Source organism: Atractosteus spatula, chromosome 3 (assembly GCF_055471065.1).
Source record: "Atractosteus spatula isolate fAtrSpa1 chromosome 3, fAtrSpa1.hap1, whole genome shotgun sequence".
Classification (NCBI taxonomy): Eukaryota; Metazoa; Chordata; class Actinopteri; order Semionotiformes; family Lepisosteidae; genus Atractosteus; species Atractosteus spatula.
The window spans coordinates 71,619,497-71,638,925 of record NC_142708.1 but is presented as its reverse complement, the minus strand read 5'-3'; the positions used below and the strand labels follow the sequence as shown (position 1 = coordinate 71,638,925).

Sequence of the window (19,429 nt, the reverse complement as noted above, 5' to 3'; positions counted from 1 at the left end):
TCTTATTTTACTCACACACAAGGAGGTATTTTACAAAAACATATCTAGATATTAGGTAGATATTACCAAATCACAATTACCAGGCAATTCATTTTTAATATTTCCTACTTTTATTGGTAATTTATTAAATAGAAACAGTGTCCAAGTGCCGTGAATGGCCTTCAGGGGGTCTCAGTCAGGTAGTACAGGGACCAACACATCCACCACAAGCACTAACACGTGTGTGTGTCTGTCAGTTTGTGTTTGTGTATCAGAGTGTCAGTAGTCAGTATGTTTATGTGCTTGAGTATCTGTGTGTCAGTCCGCCAGTGGGCCTAGTTCTGTGTGTCTGTTATCAGTCAGCCTGTGGGCTTGTGTAACTGTGCGTCAGTGTGTCAGTGTGTGCCTGAGTATCTGTCAGTGTGACACACTGAGTATCTGTATCTGTCAGTGTGACACACTGTATCTGTATCTGTCAGTGTGACACACTGAGTATCTGTGTGTCAGTGTGACACACTGAGTATCTGTGTGTCAGTGTGACACACTGTATCTGTGTGTCAGTGTGACACACTGAGTATCTGTGTGTCAGTGTGACACACTGAGTATCTGTGTGTCAGTGTGACACACTGTATCTGTGTGTCAGTGTGACACACTGAGTATCTGTGTGTCAGTGTGACACACTGAGTATCTGTGTGTCAGTGTGACACACTGAGTATCTGTATCTGTGTGTCAGTGTGACACACTGAGTATCTGTATCTGTGTGTCAGTGCATCACGGTGTCAGGCGGTGTCTCTCTCTGCGTCTGTCTCTGTGCCCTGTGGGTCCGTGTGTCTGAGCCCCTGGTCGTATTCTATGCCAGCAACGTGACAGTCAGGCAGCACCTCCTCCAGCAGGATCCTCACCAGCCCCGGGTTCGAGCTTGCAGAGAGAGAGAGTTCCAGCCTGCGCAGATTCCTGAGTGCAGGAAAGAGGGGAGGAGAGGTTGAGTGAAAGAGTGAGGGAGGAATAAAGCGCTCTCCAGTGACTGAACACTAACACTGCAATCAGGTGCCCAGTGCGCAGCAGTCTGATCCATTTCAGGTTTTACCAGCTGCAGGCCTCTAGTGCAGATTCCTAGGCAACAATGCAGATGGTCAACTCTGACAGGGAAAGGCGTGAACCGAAGGCTAAACTGCAGCAGAAAGAGGAGAGGTGTGTTACCGGAGGTGGTGCAGTGAGGCCAGTGCCCCCTCGGTGACATTCGGGCAGCCGGAGAGATTCAGCTCCTCCAGGGAATCCCGGAAAACATAGAGGCGAGAGAGGAACCAGCCGTCCACCTTCGGGCAGCCAGAGAGAGACAGAGTGCGCAGTCCCGACTGGCTCACTGAGAGAGAGAGGGGCGGGGGTTAGTGTGCACACTGCCCAGTGATGTAACTAACACTGCGCTGGGGCACAGAGAGGGATACTGTACAAACACACCACCTTTCCCACTGTACACTGGCACTGAGCGTGAGGTGGAGAGACAGTCTGATTCTTTGTCTGATTTCACTGTCTCCCTCACCCCCCTCTCAATTCCCCCCAGTCCTCTGTCTGACCTGTCAGTCTCCCTCACCCATCTCTCAATTCCCCCCAGTCCTCTGTCTGACCTGTCAGTCTCCCTCACCCCCCTCTCAATTCCCCCCAGTCCTCTGTCTGACCTGTCAGTCTCCCTCACCCATCTCTCAATTCCCCCCAGTCCTCTGTCTGACCTGTCAGTCTCCCTCACCCATCTCTCAATTCCCCCCAGTCCTCTACCCAGTCCTCTGTCTGACCTGTCAGTCTCCCTCACCCCTCTCTCACTTCCACCCAGTCCTCTGTCTGACCTCACTGTCAGTCTCCCTCACCCCTCTCTCACTTCCCCCCAGTCCTCTGTCTGACCTGTCAGCCTCCCTCACCCCTCTCTCCATTCTAAGCTGCTGCAGGAAGTGCTTCAGCACACCCTGAAGCGGTCAGAGCTGCAGGCTGTACATCAACATCGACAGTGGAGCTTTTCTTACAGCTCTGTCTGCTCCACGTGCTCAGCTTCCTGTACAAGTATTCCCCCTCCTACCCAGGTAGTCCAGCCCATCGTAGTCAATGAGGGTCCCGCTGGCGTCCACCCCATCAACCGGCAGCTCGACCATCTTGAGCACGTTCCTGCTGATGCGCCCTCTGGAGTCTTGCCTGAACCACTCTGAGTGCCCTGCGAATCTGGGGGAGACACAGGGAGCGATCTATACTTACAAGCGAAACCACTTAAAGAGAAAAAAAAACACTCAAAGACATTGACTGACGGAATGAAACACGCTTTGACAGAAACACACACATTGAGAGAAGGAGACTGTCCACACACTGACACGGACAGCCAGTATCCCCAGTCCAGTACCTGACACTCCCTCCCAGACGGAGGATGTAGAAGGTGGCAATCATATTGTCTCCGTACAGCCCCAGAGTGGACCCATAGTAACTGAGAGAGAGAAGAGCAGTTAATACTTACACACGACTGTGACAATATGAGCACAGACTGTGTATAATTGGAATATCATTTCAGTACAGCTGGGCATGTAGTTAAATGTGACACAGCATGCACAGTGTGATTAGAATGTGTGCCAGGGTGTGTCATGTGTGTAGTCGAGTACAGTGTGATTAGAATGTGTGTCAGGGTGTGTTGTGTGTGTAGTCGAGTACAGTACGAGTACAGTGTGATTAGAATGTGTGTCAGGGTGTGTTGTGTGTGTAGTCGAGTAGTGTGAGTACATTGTTACCTGAACTTCTGCATCCAGCTCCTGAAGGCAGAGGTCCTTTCCACCAGCCACTCAATGTCATTGAAGTACTTGGATAGGAAGACGACGGCTCTGGTCTTGAGAGGGGATGGGGGTGGAGGTGGAGGTGGGGTGGAGACAGGTGAGGAGCTGCAGCATCGCTTGGCAACAGCTCCTACACACCCCTTTGACCATGACTGAAAGGCGACAACACGGCAAAGTCAAGCAAATGCACTGTCTGGGCTGACTGAATGGCAGAGACAGACAGGTATCCAGAGAGACAGGTCCTCCAGCCGGACAACAGGGAAATGACCGATGAGCACTGTGCCACCTGGAGCAAGGGACTGAGTGAGCCTGAAGTTACCTCTGAAACTGTACTGGAATGTACAGTGAACACCTGACTGTACACTCCAGGTCAGCCAGTGCTGTCCTAGCTTGGGCAAGATCGAGGGGAAAACACGCTCACACTGGGAAACGACAATTTAAAACACTTAATTTCCATTTACAAGAAGCACCGAGGCTGTCAGAGCACGAACACAACCAAGTCAACACAAGGTGGTGAAAGGACAATTGTTAGCTGTTGAAGGAAACGAACAGCGAAGCTCGACGGAGACCAACATAAGCGTTTGTAAATGTTTTACTGCTAAAAGAAACCTGCCTTTATTCCTATCAGTCTGAAGGGTGAATTCAGCAGCAAGGAAACAGCCATCTTTGTTGTCTCAGGTGACCCCTCCTCCTACGGGTCTCTGTACAGGACAAACTGCACCGCCGTTCCTGCGCGGACAGAGACCGTGCGCTGTGCTTTCACATGGCAGCAACACGGAGGTACTGCGGTAGAACTGCGATAGGGCGGGGCGACGTCCTGACTGCCTGCCTCATTCTTCAGCTTTCTCAACGCATTTGACTAATACTGGAGAGAAAAAGCCACACAAAAAACCCCCCATGAAATCTGAAAAATTGTAGTAATTGGAATGGTCTGTTTCTGTATGTATATTAGAGAAATTACGGAACAGCACTCTAGGAAAGACTGACCATGGATGGCTAGTACTACAGTTAATCCTGTCATTGCTGTACTGCTGTATTTTAATGCAGAGCAATTGAAAATGTGCTACTGTAAAAATGATAGTTGTCAGGAGTGAAATGATCTGGGCATCTTTCTTCCAGGTTAGGGGTCACTGCCTCCTTATTTCAGTGGGGACAGTGGGTGCCCGCAGTTCTGTGTCCGCGGGGTGCTCACAGTTTCAGGGTCTCCTCACGAGATCCGGATGGCTAATGGGTGTGTAAAGGGCCTGTCGCTGCCCAGGCCCGGCAAATCGCCACCCTGTGTCCGAGTGCGCCACGCTGTCACGGTTGACGATGCTACACCAGAGGGTCACCAGTGTTCACGCACTATACCGTGTGGTAAAGTAGTGTAACAACCGCAGGCTTTGGTAGGGAATGGGGTTGAACAACACATTTAATAACTCGAACCGGGGAAAGGTACACACACAGGGACAGGCGTTACAGCGCTGCACCTACACTAACGCGCATACACACGAAGGGGAGAGGCCGTCTCCCAGCCTCCGCCCCACTATATTGTAACGCATACGGCCACCTTTGTGTGTGAAAGCCGGCTTACCAGAGCGGTGACGTCACCGCCCCTCCCTGTAATAGCAGGACCGCAGCCGCTGGGCTGGGGGAGATCTCTCTTTAGCTCAACAGGCTGGGTCCCTGTTGAGTGACGCCGGAGGCCCGGGTTCGCGTCCCCGACGGTGGGGGCCGACCAGATGCGGAGGCGGCAAGGACGCCCACCTGGACCCCAAAGTGTTACAATATACAGTCCCACCCCCCGCGCTGTTCTCAGCCCTAGAGTGCCCTGCTTTTACTTCTGTAAAAAAGTCTTACATACCTTCAGAGATGTACTGCAGATTTCAAGACATGTTCTTTGATTTTACTTTGTAAAACTTTTGTAACCCTCTCTGTGGATGGTACTGAACTTGAGCTTCAGTCTAAATTGAAAAACTTGGGGATAATTTTTGCTACAGGCTTAACATTCGACCCACATGTACAGCATATTGTCAAAATATCTTTCACCTCAGAAATATCACTAAACTACGTTCTTTATCACTAACTGTGGCTGAAAAGCTAATCAACACATTTGTCTTCTCTTGAACCGACTACTGTAATGCTCTACTCGCTGGGGTATCTAAATCCACATTGAACAAACTGCAGTCTGTCCAAAACTCAGCAGCCAGAATCCTGACCAGGTGTAGTGCAAGTAATTACATTACTCCTATCCTGGAGTCCTTGCACTGGCTTCCTGTCAACTTTTGTATTGACTTCAAAATCCTCATGCTCACCTATAAGGCTCTGCATGGCTTGGCACCTCAGTACCTGTCTGAGCTATTATTGCCCTACTTCCAACCTTGTGACCTTTGCCCTTCTAATTCTGGTCTCCTAACTGTCCCCCAAGGTCTCTCTCCCCAAGGATATCAGTCACCCTCTCTCAACTCCTTCAAATCAGGACTCAAAACCTTCTTCTTTAGAACTGGTTCTGCTCTTTACCCCTCTGCTCCTACTGTACTCAGTACCCGCATCTACTGTCTCCTCTTTTTGTGTATTCTCATCATGCATATATTGTGTATTTTTTATTGTTGTCATTCTGGAAAACGCTTTGAGAAGCTGCCTTTAAAAGGTGCTATATAAAATAAAGTTATTATTATGATACACTTTCAACTGTGCGTCTTCACAAGGAAACTGTGAGGCTCAAAGCCTTTTCAAAAGGTCTTGCATACCTTCAGAGATGTACTGCAGATTTCAAGACATGTTCTTTGATTACAATATAATCACTGGCACAACAGACAGAAAATAACTGCACCAAACCAAAAAACGTGAGACACAGCTAGAGATGTTTTATTCAGTTTAAAAAGGAAGCAGACAAAAGACATTTACAACGTAAAATAGGCCTCTGACCCTGTAATGATGAGAATCTGGTCTGTGAAGATAAAACCAAGCTGCCAGGAGGAGGACTGAGGAGGGGAGAGACTGACGGGGGGTCAGTCGGATAACTGCTCAGCACCATTTCAAGTCAGAGGAGAGAGATGGAGAACAGGGATACAGGGAATCAGAGAACAGAGGAACAGAGACGGAGGACAGGGATACAGGGAATCAGGGAACTGTGGGAGAAGGATGAGGAATCAGAGAATCGGGGACTCCAGAAGAGAAAAGGGAGTCTCAGAGCCTCTGAGACTCAGGGGACTGGGGGCTCAGAAGTGTATGTAGGAGAGCTGGACGTCACCCTCCACCTCCAGGGTGTCCACCTGGGTGAAGGGCTGCAGGCGGTGGAAGAAGTCACACAGGTACTGCCCATTCACAAACACCTTGTACCGCTGGTTCCCACAGCGCACTGAGATCTGAGTCCGAGAGAGAGAGAGAGAGAGGGATTAATACATACTGCTGAACACACATTGCTAATGTCACACTGCTGACACCAACACTGTTCTACACTCACTCAGCATACTGCACATTTGCACTACAGCAAGAGACTACAAAGGAGCAGAGCTTCAACAGCCTTGAGCCAGTCTCTTTTATGTACTTGCTCAGCTGCTTAAAAATACCAGAATCTCATCCATCTGTTTCTTCAAAGAGGGAGATGCCCAGAGGACCAGCTTGGCTTGTTTCAGACACCTACTACTCTGTGTGTGAAGACGCCCCTGCTTTCTGTCCCCAGAGAGCGGACAGTACCTGTGGGTGTGTGAGAAAGGTAGGAGCTGTGCTTGCGCAGTGTGAGATTAGATTAGCGGTGTGCAATAAGTGTATAGGTCAGCACCAGTGCTGCTCAGCAAGGTAGTTTCTGAGTAGAGATGGAGTCGTGTGCTCACCTCAAAATACTGTCCCTCTTGGAAGGGGTTGAACTCCAGGTCCCTCTCCTCCTGGCCCCAGGAGCCACCCAGGCAGCTGTTCCTCACCACCAGCCCCTCCGCCACCCGTGGGTTCAGGTGGAAGGCTATGTCCCGCGAGAAGCCCACCATGAAGTTCACGTGGAACCTGCAGCGACATTTCCAGCAGTAAAGCCACCCACCACTCCAGAAACAAGCAACGCATGCAACTCCAGCTGAGTGTGATATGATATATTCCACAGGCTGTTTTATTCCTGGCTCCAGCATGGACTGGATGTGATGATGTCCTCTGCTGCACGTGTTTTTCTTAGTCTAGAATTGCCACTCATGCCCAGCCTCGGGAGCAGACTGACCTGTTGGCTCCGTAGGGCACCATGCCTCTGATGATGATGGTACGTTTGGGGTTCATTCCTCCAGGGATCATGTTGGAGTACGGGATGGGCTGGACACACACATAGTGGAGTCAGTACACAACATAAATGCTGCTCCGTCACTGGACAAACTCACACACAGCACGTTCAACGCATAACATCGTGGACTGCAGAATCAACACACACCACTTAGACAATACACAAGATCACAGTGCAGTCAATACACACTGCACCGTTATTGCCCATTATCTCACAAACAGAGGTACGCTAGATACTGTGATACACACAGATACGCAACAGTACTCACCGGGTTGTAGACTGGAGCTCCACTGATCATCTAGGATTACAAAGGAGAGGAAGAAGGTGGTCCATCAGATAGTGCTGCTGACATCAGGCTCAGAATGAATGCTCCTTCTTTCCCTTCGTGTCTCGCCTTCTCTCTCTCCTTCCCTCCCTGTCTCTCTCTCCTTCTCTCCTTCCCTCCCCATCCCTCTCCTTCTCCTTCCCACCATCTCTCTCTCTCTCTGTCTCTCTCCTTCCCTCCCTGTCTCTCTCTCCTTCTCTCCTTCCCTCCCCCCCCCTCTCTCCTTCTCTCCTTCCCACCTGTCCCTCTCCCTCTCTCCTTCCGTCCCTCCATACTCACCGGTAGGTTAGCCCCAGGGTACCCCATTCCTCCTCCCTGAGGGGGAACACAAGATAAACAGTATTACAGTATTGCAGTATTACTGTGGACATGGCCTCAGCGATGCACACAGCATGTGCATCTGTATCAGACCCTGCATGATGCCAAGCTGCACCACACACTGCTGTCTGCGATCTGCTTTCGGCTCACTCTCATGCCTCACAGCCAGCAGCAGGTCTGTGTGAAACAGTCCCAGGCAGTATCTGCAGCCGCATTAACAGGACACATGCAGCCTGGTTAGGCAGTACATGAGGAACGTAGCCGGTACACAGGTTGCTATTTTCATTTCTGGCTAAAGGGCCCAGTGTGGGTTTAGCAGGTAACTAGCTGGTGGACTGTGTTTCTCTTAATTGCTCTTGACACCTCAGTACCTGTGTGAACTATTATCGTCCTGCTCCCCACCTCGCAACCTTCGCTCTTCTAACTCTGGTCTCCTTACTGTCCCCCAAGCCCGTCTACACTCTATGGGTGACAGGGCCTTCTCCTGTTATGCCCCCAAGCTCTGGAACTCTCTCCCCAACGATATCAGACAGTCACCTTCTCTAAACTCCTTCAAGTCTAGACTCAAAACCCTCTTCTTCAGAAGAGCCTTTACTGAACTGGTTCCATTCTTCACCCTCTGCTCTTTTTAGTACCACCATCCACAGTCTCCTCTGTGTATTGTAATTGTGTTTTATCTTGTGTATTCTTTTTATTTATTGTTATATTCTTCTTATTTATTGTTGTTGTCATTCTGTAAAGCGCTTTGAGAAGCCACCTTTAAAGATGCTTTATAAAAAGTTTATTATTATTAATTAAGTGATTAATTCAGTGATCAGGTACATTTAAGGGGCAGTTTGGATAAAGGGGACATTAATTCTGTAAGGAGATTGATACTTACTGGATATCCCTGCATGCCTCCCTGTGAAAAGCAACACACAGAAGAGTATTACACGCTGGCATCACAGGAGTGTTACACAACAGCAGGATACAGGAATACTAAACACTGATGCACAAGATAACACAGAGCCTGAGAGGAATGCTACACACTAATGAACAAGGAGTGTGTTACAGTTTGGCAATACTACACAATGATGCTGGCAATGAGAACACAAAGTCTTCACGCACATTGATACACAAAACACACAGCAGCACCTGTATTACCTGGGGTAGTAAAACATATTATATAATTATATATGAACTAAAGCAGCATTTTAGCTACAAAACAAAACCATCAGTACTGGACAGGGTAACAGGAAAATACTGAAATTCAAGAGTTAACATCTAAACAAAAATGATCTTTAAGCTAAACTTGAAACAAAAACTGCTGCTTTCTGACTGGTTTAAAGAACACATCCTACCAGAAGCCCAACTACAGATGAAGCCCACTGGTTACTGTGACTGGACAGTGGCTGAGAAATGCTGCTCTCTCCTTGGCTGAGTTCTATGGCAGTCATTCTGTTGGGCCTTACAGGCCACGGGCATGATAATCCAGCATGAAGCCCTCCACGCTAACGCATGGCTGGACGTTTCTTGGCTTCGTTAAAGATTTTTTTCAGAACATATAACATATTTAGACCAGCAGCCATATCACCCTGCAACTCACAACTGGCTGCCCACTGAAGCTCAGCAGGTGTGAGCCTGGTCAGTACCTGGATGGGAGACCTCCTGGGAAAAACTAAGGTCACTGCTGGAAGAGGTGTTAGTGGGACCAGTAGGGGGCGCTCACCCTGCAGTCTGTGTGGGTCCTAATTCCCCAGTACAGTGACTGGGATACTATACTGTAAAAAGGCGCTGTCCTTTGGATGAGATGTAAAGGTCCTGACTCTCTGTGGTCATTAAAAATCCTGGGGCGTTTCTCGAAAAGAGTAGGGGTGTAACCCCGACGTCCTGGCCAAATTTCCCCCTGGACTTTACCAATCATGGCCTCCTAATAATCCCCATCTCTGAACTGGCTTCATCACTCTGCTCTCCTCCCACTGAGAGCTGGTGTGTGGGGAGAGTACTGGTGCATCATCTAGGTGGGGGTACACACTGGTGGTGGTGGAGGGGATCCCCATTACCTGTAAAGCGCTTTGAGTGGAGTGTCCAGAAAAGCACTATATAAGTGTAAGCAACTATATTATAAACAGGTGCCAGCTTGCTGGGTGAAGGACTCCCAGTGAGAGAGAATGGCTGCCACTTACCCCCATGCCACCCATGCCACCAGAGGGGTAGCCCTGCACGCCGCCCTGAGGAAGAGAGGAGAACGGCATGACACATTGCCCAAGAGGGAAAGGAAGAGGACAGCTTCTGGGCGGCTCAGCCAGAGGCTGGAGCTCCACAGCACAGCGCAGGAGGAATACTGAGGCATACGAGGAACACTGGGCACTGAGGTTGGCTGTAGGACCAAGAGGCTGGGACCCTCATGCAGGGAGCAGGAGACACGTGAGATGCAATACAGTGTTTCTGTTACTGTGTAAAGTAACAGTTGTAAAGTTACTGTATGTAACTTTCAAGCAATGATTATGATTTAGAAACAGTGGGGGAAAAGAGTGGCTTGGTTGCCTTCATCCCTATAGAACTCTATATGTTAGGCTGTGGAGGTAGGGTGGTACTGAGCCTACTACAGAAAGTGATGGCACCTTGGTTGGCACCTGGATATCACTGAACGTGAAAACACTTACCCCCATGCCACCCATACCACCAGAGGGGTAATCCTGCATGCCACCCTGAGGAGCAAGGGAAGATCTTACAATTAGTCACCATTAAGTGGGTGTAAGCTAACAGCAAAAAAGCTTACAAAAGCAGCATTTGTTAAAAGCCACCCATTCAGAGCTGCCGGGAAAGTCCCTCCCAGTCAGAGCTACTCAGACTTCTCCCACTAAGAACCAAACCCCCAGACTCCTCCCACTCTGTGCTTTACTGTCAGACCCCTCCCACTCAGAACCGTGCTAACTCCTCCCACTCGAGCTGCCCTCTCAGACTCCTCCCACTCAGATCCACTCCTCACATGCAGAGCTGCGCTGTCTGACTCTTCCCTCTCAGAGCTGAAATCTCAGACCCATCCCACTCAGACTCAGTGGACTAACTCACCGGGTAGCCCTGCATGCCTCCCTGCATTCCGCCCTGCAGAGTAACATACACAGAGTAAGACATGACACACACACTGATAAACCACACAGAGTAGAACAAGAGACATGCTCACTGACACACACGCAGCTGACACACTGATGCCACCGATACACCACACAGTGAGACATGACACTCAATGACACTCAATGACCACAACACTCATTCACCAACACAAACACTTACACATAGCAGTTACAAACACATGATAGCAAAACCTGCACACACCCTGACACGATACACCCGTACACTCCCACTGACACACACAGTGCAGCGATGGTGCCCACAGACTCACCCCTATTCCTCCAGGGTAGCCTTGCATCCCTCCTTGAGCTCCACCCTGGAGGCACACATAAGTGGGGCTTATCAGCGAGTGTGACACAGCTACATCATCAGTAGTCATGATAGCAGCAGAGGCTGAGACATTAGTTATGATAACAGAAGCAGTAGCAGAGACAGCAGTCATTATAACAGCTGCAGTAACAGAGGCAGCAGTCGTTATAGCATCAGAAGGAGCGGAGACAGTTGTCGTTTTAACAGCAGAAGGAGCAGAGACAGTTGTCGTTTTAACAGCAGAAGGAGCAGAGACAGTAGTTGTTATACTGTAGCAGCAGCAGTAACAGTAGTCATTACAGCAGTAGTAACAGAGACAGTAGTCATTATAGCAGCAAAAATAACAGAGACAGTAGTTGTTATAGCAGCAGAAATAACAGAGGCAGTAGTTGTTATAGCAGCAGTAGTAACAGAGACAGTAGTCATTATAGCAGCAAAAATAACAGAGACAGTAGTTGTTATAGCAGCAGTAGTAACAGAGGCAGTAGTTGTTATAGCAGCAGAAATAACAGAGGCAGTAGTTGTTATAGCAGCAGTAGTAACAGAGACAGTAGTTGTTATAGCAGCAGAAATAACAGAGACAGCAGTTGTTACAGCAGCAGCAGTAAGAGGGACAGTAGTCATTATAGCAGCAGAAATAACAGAGACAGTAGTTGTTATATCAGCAGCAGTAACAGTAGTTGTTACAGCAGCAGTGACAGGGACAGTAGTCATTATAGCAGCAGCAGCAATAGAGACAGCAGTTGTTATAGCAGCAGCAGTAACAGTAGTCGTTACAGCAGCAGCAGTAACAGTAACAAGAGTTTTTACAGCAGTAGTAGTGACAGAGACAGGAAGTAATGGTAGTAGTAGTAGCAGCTCCCCTCTTTCTCCCTCCCTCTCTCACCCCCAGGATGTTCAGAGACTGGATGATGACGTCCCCTCCAATCTCCAGATTGCTCACTCTCTCCAGGGGCATCCTGTGCTGGAAAAGGTAGAACTGCCGGCCATTCACATTCACCTGAGGGACAGAGAGCCAAGAACAGGCAGACCAAACACAGTCACTGTCATCATCAGCCATGCACAAAGACTCAGAGACACTGCTACTGTCTGAGCTGACTGTACACAAACACACTGTCCACATTGACATGGTGTCTGTGTGGTTCTCTCCCTCTGGATCTCTGACCTGATATCCCTCCATATTGACGACGATGATGAGCTCAAAGTGCTCTCCTTTCCTGAAGGGCATCTCTCGGACCTTCTCCTCTCCCTCCCAGCTGCCATTCTGGAAGGTGTTGAAGACCACCTTGTCCCAGCCGTCGAAGCGCGGGTTGAAGTGGAAGGCGATGTCACAGCCCTCGAAGTCCCCGCACTGCAGGTTCACGTGGAACCTATGGGGGCGACAGAGAGGCGCTGTAAATAGAGAGGATGGGAGGGCTGTGGGTGGGGGTCTGTAAATTAATTTCTTCAATAACATAATTTATCATATCGTCTGTCTTTGGAGATATTACAGAACTCTTCATATCCAGTGGATGTTGGGTAAACTTCAATCAATGCTTACAATGTTCTACCTGTTTAAGACAGAGGCGCCACACTGTGTGTCTTTTTCTGCATTTCTGAAAATAAGCCCTCCCTAGAACACATGGCTTTGAATCGCTGTGAAGATAACACAGGGGAGATCCAGCTGACTGCTATAAATGTTTCAAATGGAAACAGAGAAAAATGAATCTCTTGGGAGTGTTCTTGGAATACTGAAATGCTTTCTCCTGAAATATTAAAGAAGTACACAGGCACACAGTTGGTGGACATATACACTGTCCCTGGTATGTCCAGCAGGAGTGTGTATTGGATAGGACCAGTGTCCTCAGTGTGTCCAGCAGGAGTCTGTCTTGGACAAGTGCAGTGTCCTCAGTGTGTCCAGCAGGAGTCTGTCTTGGACAGGACCAGAGACCTCAGTGTGTCCAGCAGGAGTCTGTCTTGGACAGGACCAGTGTCCTCAGTGTGTCCAGCAGGAGTCTGTCTTGGACAAGTGCAGTGTCCTCAGTGTGTCCAGCAGGAGTCTGTTTTGGACAAGTGCAGTGTCCTCAGTGTGTCCAGCAGGAGTCTGTCTTGGACAGGACCAGTGTCCTCAGTGTGATCTTACCTGGTGATCTCATGAGGAACTCTTCCCTGGATGTAGATGGACATCCCAGCTCTCAGGTTTCCATTGATCGGGCCAAGGTAGGGGACTGTCTGCACACAGACAACATCACACAGCATGACTACACCATAGTATTCCTACACGCCATGTATGACAGCACCACATTGTTATGCAGCATTTCTACGTAACACAGTGTTAAAACAGAAACCAATTCATCGATCCTCCCAATAAAGCTCACTGGTCTGGAATATGAGCAGCTGCCCTGTCTCTCTGCGGGCTCTTCTTTCAGATGTTACAGTACTTCTAAATTCCAGTCCTCTGTGATTGTATTGGGGCAATCCCTGTGGAATCACGTCACACATGATGAGGAGGAAACACCAACTCCCAGATGGAAGAGAGGGGGAAAGAGCAGGAGGGCAGGAGAGGGCAAGAGTGACTGAAGGAGAGAGGGACACAACAGCAGAGAGGGGAGGACAGACAGCGACACAGAGCAGCTGGACTCACAGGGTTGTAGAGCGGCTGGTATCCGGGTGGAGCAACAAAGGTCATGGTGAATCCCGGAGCTACAGCAGGAGAGGCAGACGGACCAGACAGCAACAGGCTCAATACTGTACAGAGCCTCTGATCCTGGGAGCCTGGTCTTATACAGCTGACTGTGGGAGGGGCACGGGGCAGGGCTGTGGCAACTGGAGACAGGGAGCGAGAGAGAGGGAGGGACAGGAGGGAGGGGCAGTTATTAAAAAGTGACAGAGAACAAATGGGTGAATGAAGGGACTCAGATAAGTTATGAAAAAGACAGGGAGGAAGAAGCGAGGGAGAGAAGGGGGCGTTTCAGAATGACAGGTGGACGAATGGAAGAAGAGGGAGAAGAGACATCACACCGCTTTATTCAAGCTAACACAGGAAAGAAAACCCAGACAATCAAAATCGTACAAATAATTCAGCAAATACGGTACATTGCCAACGCAGTGTGTTACTGTAGTTCAGGTGGGGAGCTGCGTCGGCATGCGTGGTCTGCAAAGGAACAAGTAAAGGTTTATTCCATGATGAAAAGAGGAGAGAGAAAACACAACGTTTCGGCTGTGAAGCCTTCTTCAGGTGAGGGGAGGGAAGTGTGTTACTTCAGGTAGTGTGTTACTTCACACTCCATTCCTGCACCACAAAATCAAAGACCTTTAAACTGTTAATCTCTAGAAGCCACGCTAGTATCACACTTGCCCTGATCTGTGTTAAAGCCAGGGCAGAAATAGGTCTGACTGCCACATCTCCTGCTGGGGTGCAGAGGGAGTGTGTGCAGCAGCACTGCTCAAGAGCAGCTTGGGTCCCCTGCCCCCCCTTCCCCTGACCCAGCGCTCAGCCTCCTCTGAGGAAGGAGTGACTCACAGCTGCTATCAGAAGCCACTGTGTACATTAGCATGGGGAAACACTGTTACTAAGGGCTGCTGCTGTCCAGCCCAGCAGCCCTCCCAACGGCCAGCGCTGGCCTGGCCAAGGTCATTCAAAACAAACCGGTCCCAAGTCGACACTCTTACACCTAGAAGACAATAATGAACTCAAATAAAATCCTGAATCCCCACATTGCATGTGTAGATGTTAGTTAAGAGGACTTGTTTGTCCGAGGGGGCGCACAGGGTGGCTGTTTGTGGGATCGGTACGGCGCTCTGACCCACAACATGAGCTGGTCGCAGGCACACTGACACCGCAGCGAGCCGGCGGCTCGGCGGCTCAGCTCCAGCCATCCGGCTCTGACCGGGGCTCACTGCCATCACCGGGCCAGGACTCTCTCGGCTCTCCTGTGGCTCTGCTGCTGGGCACCGTAGAGATCGCTGCTTGTCCAAATCCAGCCAGTACTTTGTTCAGGAAAAGAAAGGCTGTGTTAGCTGGAACCAACATTAATGTGAGTATTACAGAATGCACTGTACAGCATATAGAGAGTTACCTCCCTGGAACCTGATTTCATTATGTCTCAGAGGCCAAGCAACTCTGGACCTGGTCAGTACTGGATCCCTAAGGGAAACCAGGCTGCTGCTGTACAGAGACCAGAAAAACTGGAATGTAGGAGATTTAGATGAGAAGCTAAACCCTGGAAGATGTTAAAACAAATCCTGTTCACTTGGACATGAAAGATTCCCTGGCATTGTTTTTAAAGAGGAGAAGTGTTAATTCTTGTGTCCTGACTAAATTCCATACTGGGTAACAGTGTCTGACAACTCCGGAGTTTTCCTTAATTCAGCTGGTGAAGTCCTTCCCAGTTATAGGACAGACAGAACTGTCCACAAGACTCCTGGACACAGATAGTACTGTCCACAGCACTCCTGGACACAGACAGCACTGTCCACAGCACTCCCGGACACAGACAGGACTGTCCACAGCACTCCCGGACACAGTCCACAGCACTCCTGGACACAAACAGCACTGTCCACAGCACTCCTAGACACAGACAGCACTGTCCACAGCACTCCCGGTCACAGACAGCACTGTCCACAGCACTCCTGGACACAGACAGCACTGTCCACAGCACTCCCGGTCACACTGTCCACAACACTCCTGGACACAGACAGCACTGTCCACAGCACTCCTGGGCTAACCAGTCCTCCTGTGCTGGCTCAGGCATGGCATAGGAAAAGATGTGTGATGTGCACAGTGCTTATCAGTGTCATAAGAAATGAATCAGAGGGGAGAGATGCAGTCACTCGCTGAAGCAATGTGCTGCAGCTCAGCTCTGTGCTCTGACTCACAGTGAAAATCAGATAGCGCAGGTCTGAGAGCTAGAATAAGAGAAACTCCCTCAATAAACACAGCACCTTCGATACACTCAGCTCCCTTTACACACAGCCAGAGGACCCTTCACATACAGACTGCATCATTTACATACATAGAGAACCCTTTAAACAGACTGACGTACTCACACCCTTTACACACACAACACCCTTTACATGTATACTGACATACACCCTTTACACACAGACAAATAACATATGCAGACTGGACCAGTGATCTCTGGACTGTAGGGTTACACTATGACACAGACTGGACCAGTGATTTCTGGACTATAGGGTCACAATATGACACAGACAGACCAGTGATCTCTGGACTATAGGGTCACAATATGACACAGACTGGACTAGTGATCTCTGGACTGTAGGGTCACAATATGACACAGACGGACCAGTGATCTCTGGACTATAGGGTCACAATATGACACAGACTGGACCAGTAATCTCTGGACTGTAGGGTTACAATACGACACAGACTGGACCAGTGATCTCTGGACTGTAGGGTTACACTATGACACAGACTGGACCAGTGATCTCTGGACTATAGGGTTACAATATGACACAGACGGACCAGTGATCTCTGGACTATAGGGTCACAATATGACACAGACTGGACCAGTGATCTCTGGACTGTAGGGTTACAATACGACACAGACTGGACCAGTGATCTCTGGACTGTAGGGTTACACTATGACACAGACTGGACCAGTAATCTCTGGACTGTAGGGTTACAATATGACACAGACTGGACCAGTGATCTCTGGACTGTAGGGTTACACTATGACACAGACGGACCAGTGATCTCTGGACTATAGGGTTCAATAGGACACAGCCTAGACTTTGAACTCTTAGCATGACTAATATCATTATGTGATACAGCAACTAAAATTGAGCACAATATTCTAAATGAGGTCAGAAGCATTTTAAAGTTTGCCTAGTCTTAGCTGTATATCCAAATATTCACTTTTTTGGGTTGTGAACATTGTGAACAATACATTTGCATGAATAATAATATGCTAAACAAACTGAAATACATTGAAGGACTGACAAAAAAAATTATAAAAGCAGAGCAAAAATTCTGAACGATTATTAAATAAAAACTGTAAAAGAGAAAATAATTTATGTAGAAACAGTAAAAGATAGAATAAAATTACGATAAAATTAAAAATAACACACTGGTCACAGTAACATTATAACATGCTGTATACATAGCTCTGTCCTTACAATAAGCCTAAGCACAGGTACAGTAGATGCACTTTCTATCTCTCTATCCTTCCTCCTCCTCGCTCTATCATGAATTAAGACGCCCCTAGTGCTCTGAGCCTGCTGCCAGCTCACAGGGCTGTAGGGGGCTGTGTGTCTGCATGTGCATTTGTGCTGCTGTGATTGTATCTCTGACACACGACCTGTGATTGTACAGGTGTTTGCGGAGGTGGGTATATCAATGTGTGTGTGTACAGTATGTTGCTGTGATTGCGTCCTCATTTCTGTCTGTGTGTTAATGATGCTGAGACTGTTGGTGTTGCATGCTGTTGTGATCGTGTATCCGTGTGGATTTTTGCAGCTGCCACTGTGTCTCAAAATACAGCGCACACCTCTCACGTCCTGCTCAACACCAATCTTACCACAAGGCCGGAACCAGCTCAGGCGCTACACACTGCCTGGCAACGCAGACACCCCGAGCTTCCAAGAACGAACCACGCGGTCTGGGAACCCACACGATCGGAGCTCAGGGGCGCGCGCTTCGTAATCAGCGCTCCCACACCTGAGCTGAAAGGGGGTCAAAGGCTGAGACAGCAGTATGAACAGCTTTCATCGCAGTGCAAACAATCGGTGCTCATGTGTGGGGCACCTCCGCGCCGGGAGATAGCAGAACAGGGTGTGCATGCACAGCGCCAGGCTGAGGGAAGGGCCTTATCAGTGAAACCAGGGTGGGGAGATTTCATCACTCGGCACAATTATTATTTTGCAATAATTATCACTTTAATGGAGTTTGTATTGTGATTGTAAATGATTCTTTCGGTTAATGGCAGGATTGTAAAAAAAGGTCTTTGAGCCTGTAGAAATGTCGGGGCGTAGCTGACGCTCCTGCTGGCCTGCGGGCGACATTGATCCAGAAGCTGGGAGTGACTCACAGGTGCCCTGAATGGTGCCGGCTTTGGTGGACAAGGAGAGCATGTTAAAGGAGAGAAGTGTTCAGAGCACAGGGAACGCGTGACGTCATTATCGAAGCACAAGAGGCCTCACACGTCCTCTTTGATGTCAGCACTTTAAAGTATTCCAAGACCGAGCACATCTGATGGCATCATACAAGTCAGCCATGACTATTGCATGTGCTCCTGGGGGAGAGATGCACATGCGGTAGACATTCCCGTACCTTCAGACACACTGGTTTGAGGTTTGAGGATCAGTTCATGCCCACAGCTCTTGTGGATCCAAGGGGACAAGGGGAGCAGGTCATCGCTAGGCCAAGCAAACAATGAGCCGAACCCGACGGGTGAAAGGAGAGGGTTCTACGAGCAGGCCAGACAAGATCATTTCATTTACAGGGAGAAGACACAACAAAGATCTAAACTTTCAATATATTGTAACAGAAATTTTCAAGTGAATGAACATTTTCTAAGAGAAGGTACAGTACGTTCTTGAAAAAGAACAGGTAGCGGGTTTATTCCTTGCTGAGAAGAAAAGAAAGGAAACAACGTTCTGGCTGTGGAGTCACACCTGAAGAAGACTCCAGCTGAAACGTTGTGTTTCTATTCTTCTCTTTTCAGCAAGGAATAAACCCGCTACCTGTTCCTTTGCAGCCTACGCATGCTGAGACAGCTCCCTACTTGAACTACTTCAGCCATTATTGAAAAAGCTGTACTTACTTGAGCTTTTAGGAATGGACTTGATTGCTTTAGCCTTATATTTTTTTTGGTTGGAGGAACATTTTCAAATCTGATTAATGGGGTGCTTCAGAGACAGACTGCAGAATTGCTCAGTTTTAAGATTCAAACTTGTAAATGATTGTGGGTCCTGTGGCACAGTGTGGCAAAAGCAGAGTAAAGTGTAGTAAAGCACAGAGGGAGCACAGTAAACCAAAGTCACACCCAAGCCAGACTTGCACACACAAAGTCATGGACTTTCCATGTCGGACATGCTCGGAAGTAATACATGTGCAGAGTACAGCCGGCTGATCCAAAGGCTGAGGTAATGGATATGTCACCAGGATGATCTGGGATCAAGCCTCTTCGCTGCTCTGAACACACAATCCCTCTGTGGAAGTCACAGAGCCTCCTTGTGCTCCACCTTTGGGAGACGTCAAGCTGAGGTCCCGGCACTCTGATGCTGCACCTGCTCACGGCACAGGTTATCCCTGGTTGGCTTCATGGAGTGAGGCGCACGGGCACCAAGGGCATGCCTGCAAACAGGAAGTGTCTGCTTCAGCAGGAGTCTGAC

The 19,429-nt window shown here is 48.9% G+C and overlaps 2 protein-coding genes across 2 annotated transcripts; both read right to left on the bottom strand.

The window, feature by feature from the left end:
• Positions 1-91: 91 nt before the first annotated feature.
• dmac2 (distal membrane arm assembly component 2) lies at positions 92-3,549 on the bottom strand. The gene is made up of 6 exons (XM_088911420.1): positions 3,397-3,549; positions 2,742-2,935; positions 2,363-2,443; positions 2,048-2,187; positions 1,180-1,342; positions 92-933 (listed from the first exon to the last, which is right to left on the bottom strand). Exons 1-6 carry the CDS (start codon positions 3,445-3,447, stop codon positions 759-761), a joined length of 804 nt encoding a protein of 267 aa, XP_088767546.1. The 5' UTR covers positions 3,448-3,549; the 3' UTR covers positions 92-758.
• A 2,115-nt stretch (positions 3,550-5,664) lies between these two features.
• Positions 5,665-19,241, bottom strand: LOC148838647 (galectin-4-like). The gene is made up of 15 exons (XM_088910491.1): positions 19,145-19,241; positions 13,716-13,897; positions 13,215-13,303; positions 12,258-12,462; positions 11,979-12,092; positions 11,055-11,099; positions 10,724-10,756; positions 10,315-10,359; positions 9,835-9,879; positions 8,550-8,570; positions 7,631-7,666; positions 7,295-7,324; positions 6,970-7,058; positions 6,599-6,764; positions 5,665-6,130 (listed from the first exon to the last, which is right to left on the bottom strand). The coding sequence occupies exons 2-15, from the start codon at positions 13,758-13,760 to the stop codon at positions 5,984-5,986; spliced, it is 1,110 nt and encodes a 369-aa protein (XP_088766617.1). The 5' UTR covers positions 13,761-13,897; positions 19,145-19,241; the 3' UTR covers positions 5,665-5,983.
• Between the last annotated feature and the right edge of the window lie 188 nt (positions 19,242-19,429).

What these genes read in the sequence shown, in the direction of transcription:
- dmac2 (XM_088911420.1), bottom strand. Translation starts at nt 3,447, where the DNA reads ATGGCTGTTTCCTTGCTGCTGAATTCACCCTTCAGACTGATAGGAATA. An exon ending in AGCTGGATGCAGAAGTTCAG is followed by an intron (nt 2,444 to 2,741) that starts GTAACAATGTAC and finishes TCTCTCTCTCAG; the next exon opens with TTACTATGGGTCCACTCTGG. An exon ending in CGATGGGCTGGACTACCTGG is followed by an intron (nt 1,343 to 2,047) that starts GTAGGAGGGGGA and finishes TCTCTCTCTCAG; the next exon opens with TGAGCCAGTCGGGACTGCGC.
- LOC148838647 (XM_088910491.1), bottom strand. Translation starts at nt 13,760, where the DNA reads ATGACCTTTGTTGCTCCACCCGGATACCAGCCGCTCTACAACCCT. An exon ending in ACCAGCCGCTCTACAACCCT is followed by an intron (nt 13,304 to 13,715) that starts GTGAGTCCAGCT and finishes GTCTGTGTGCAG; the next exon opens with ACAGTCCCCTACCTTGGCCC. An exon ending in GTGCCCTACGGAGCCAACAG is followed by an intron (nt 6,765 to 6,969) that starts GTCAGTCTGCTC and finishes ATGTCGCTGCAG; the next exon opens with GTTCCACGTGAACTTCATGG.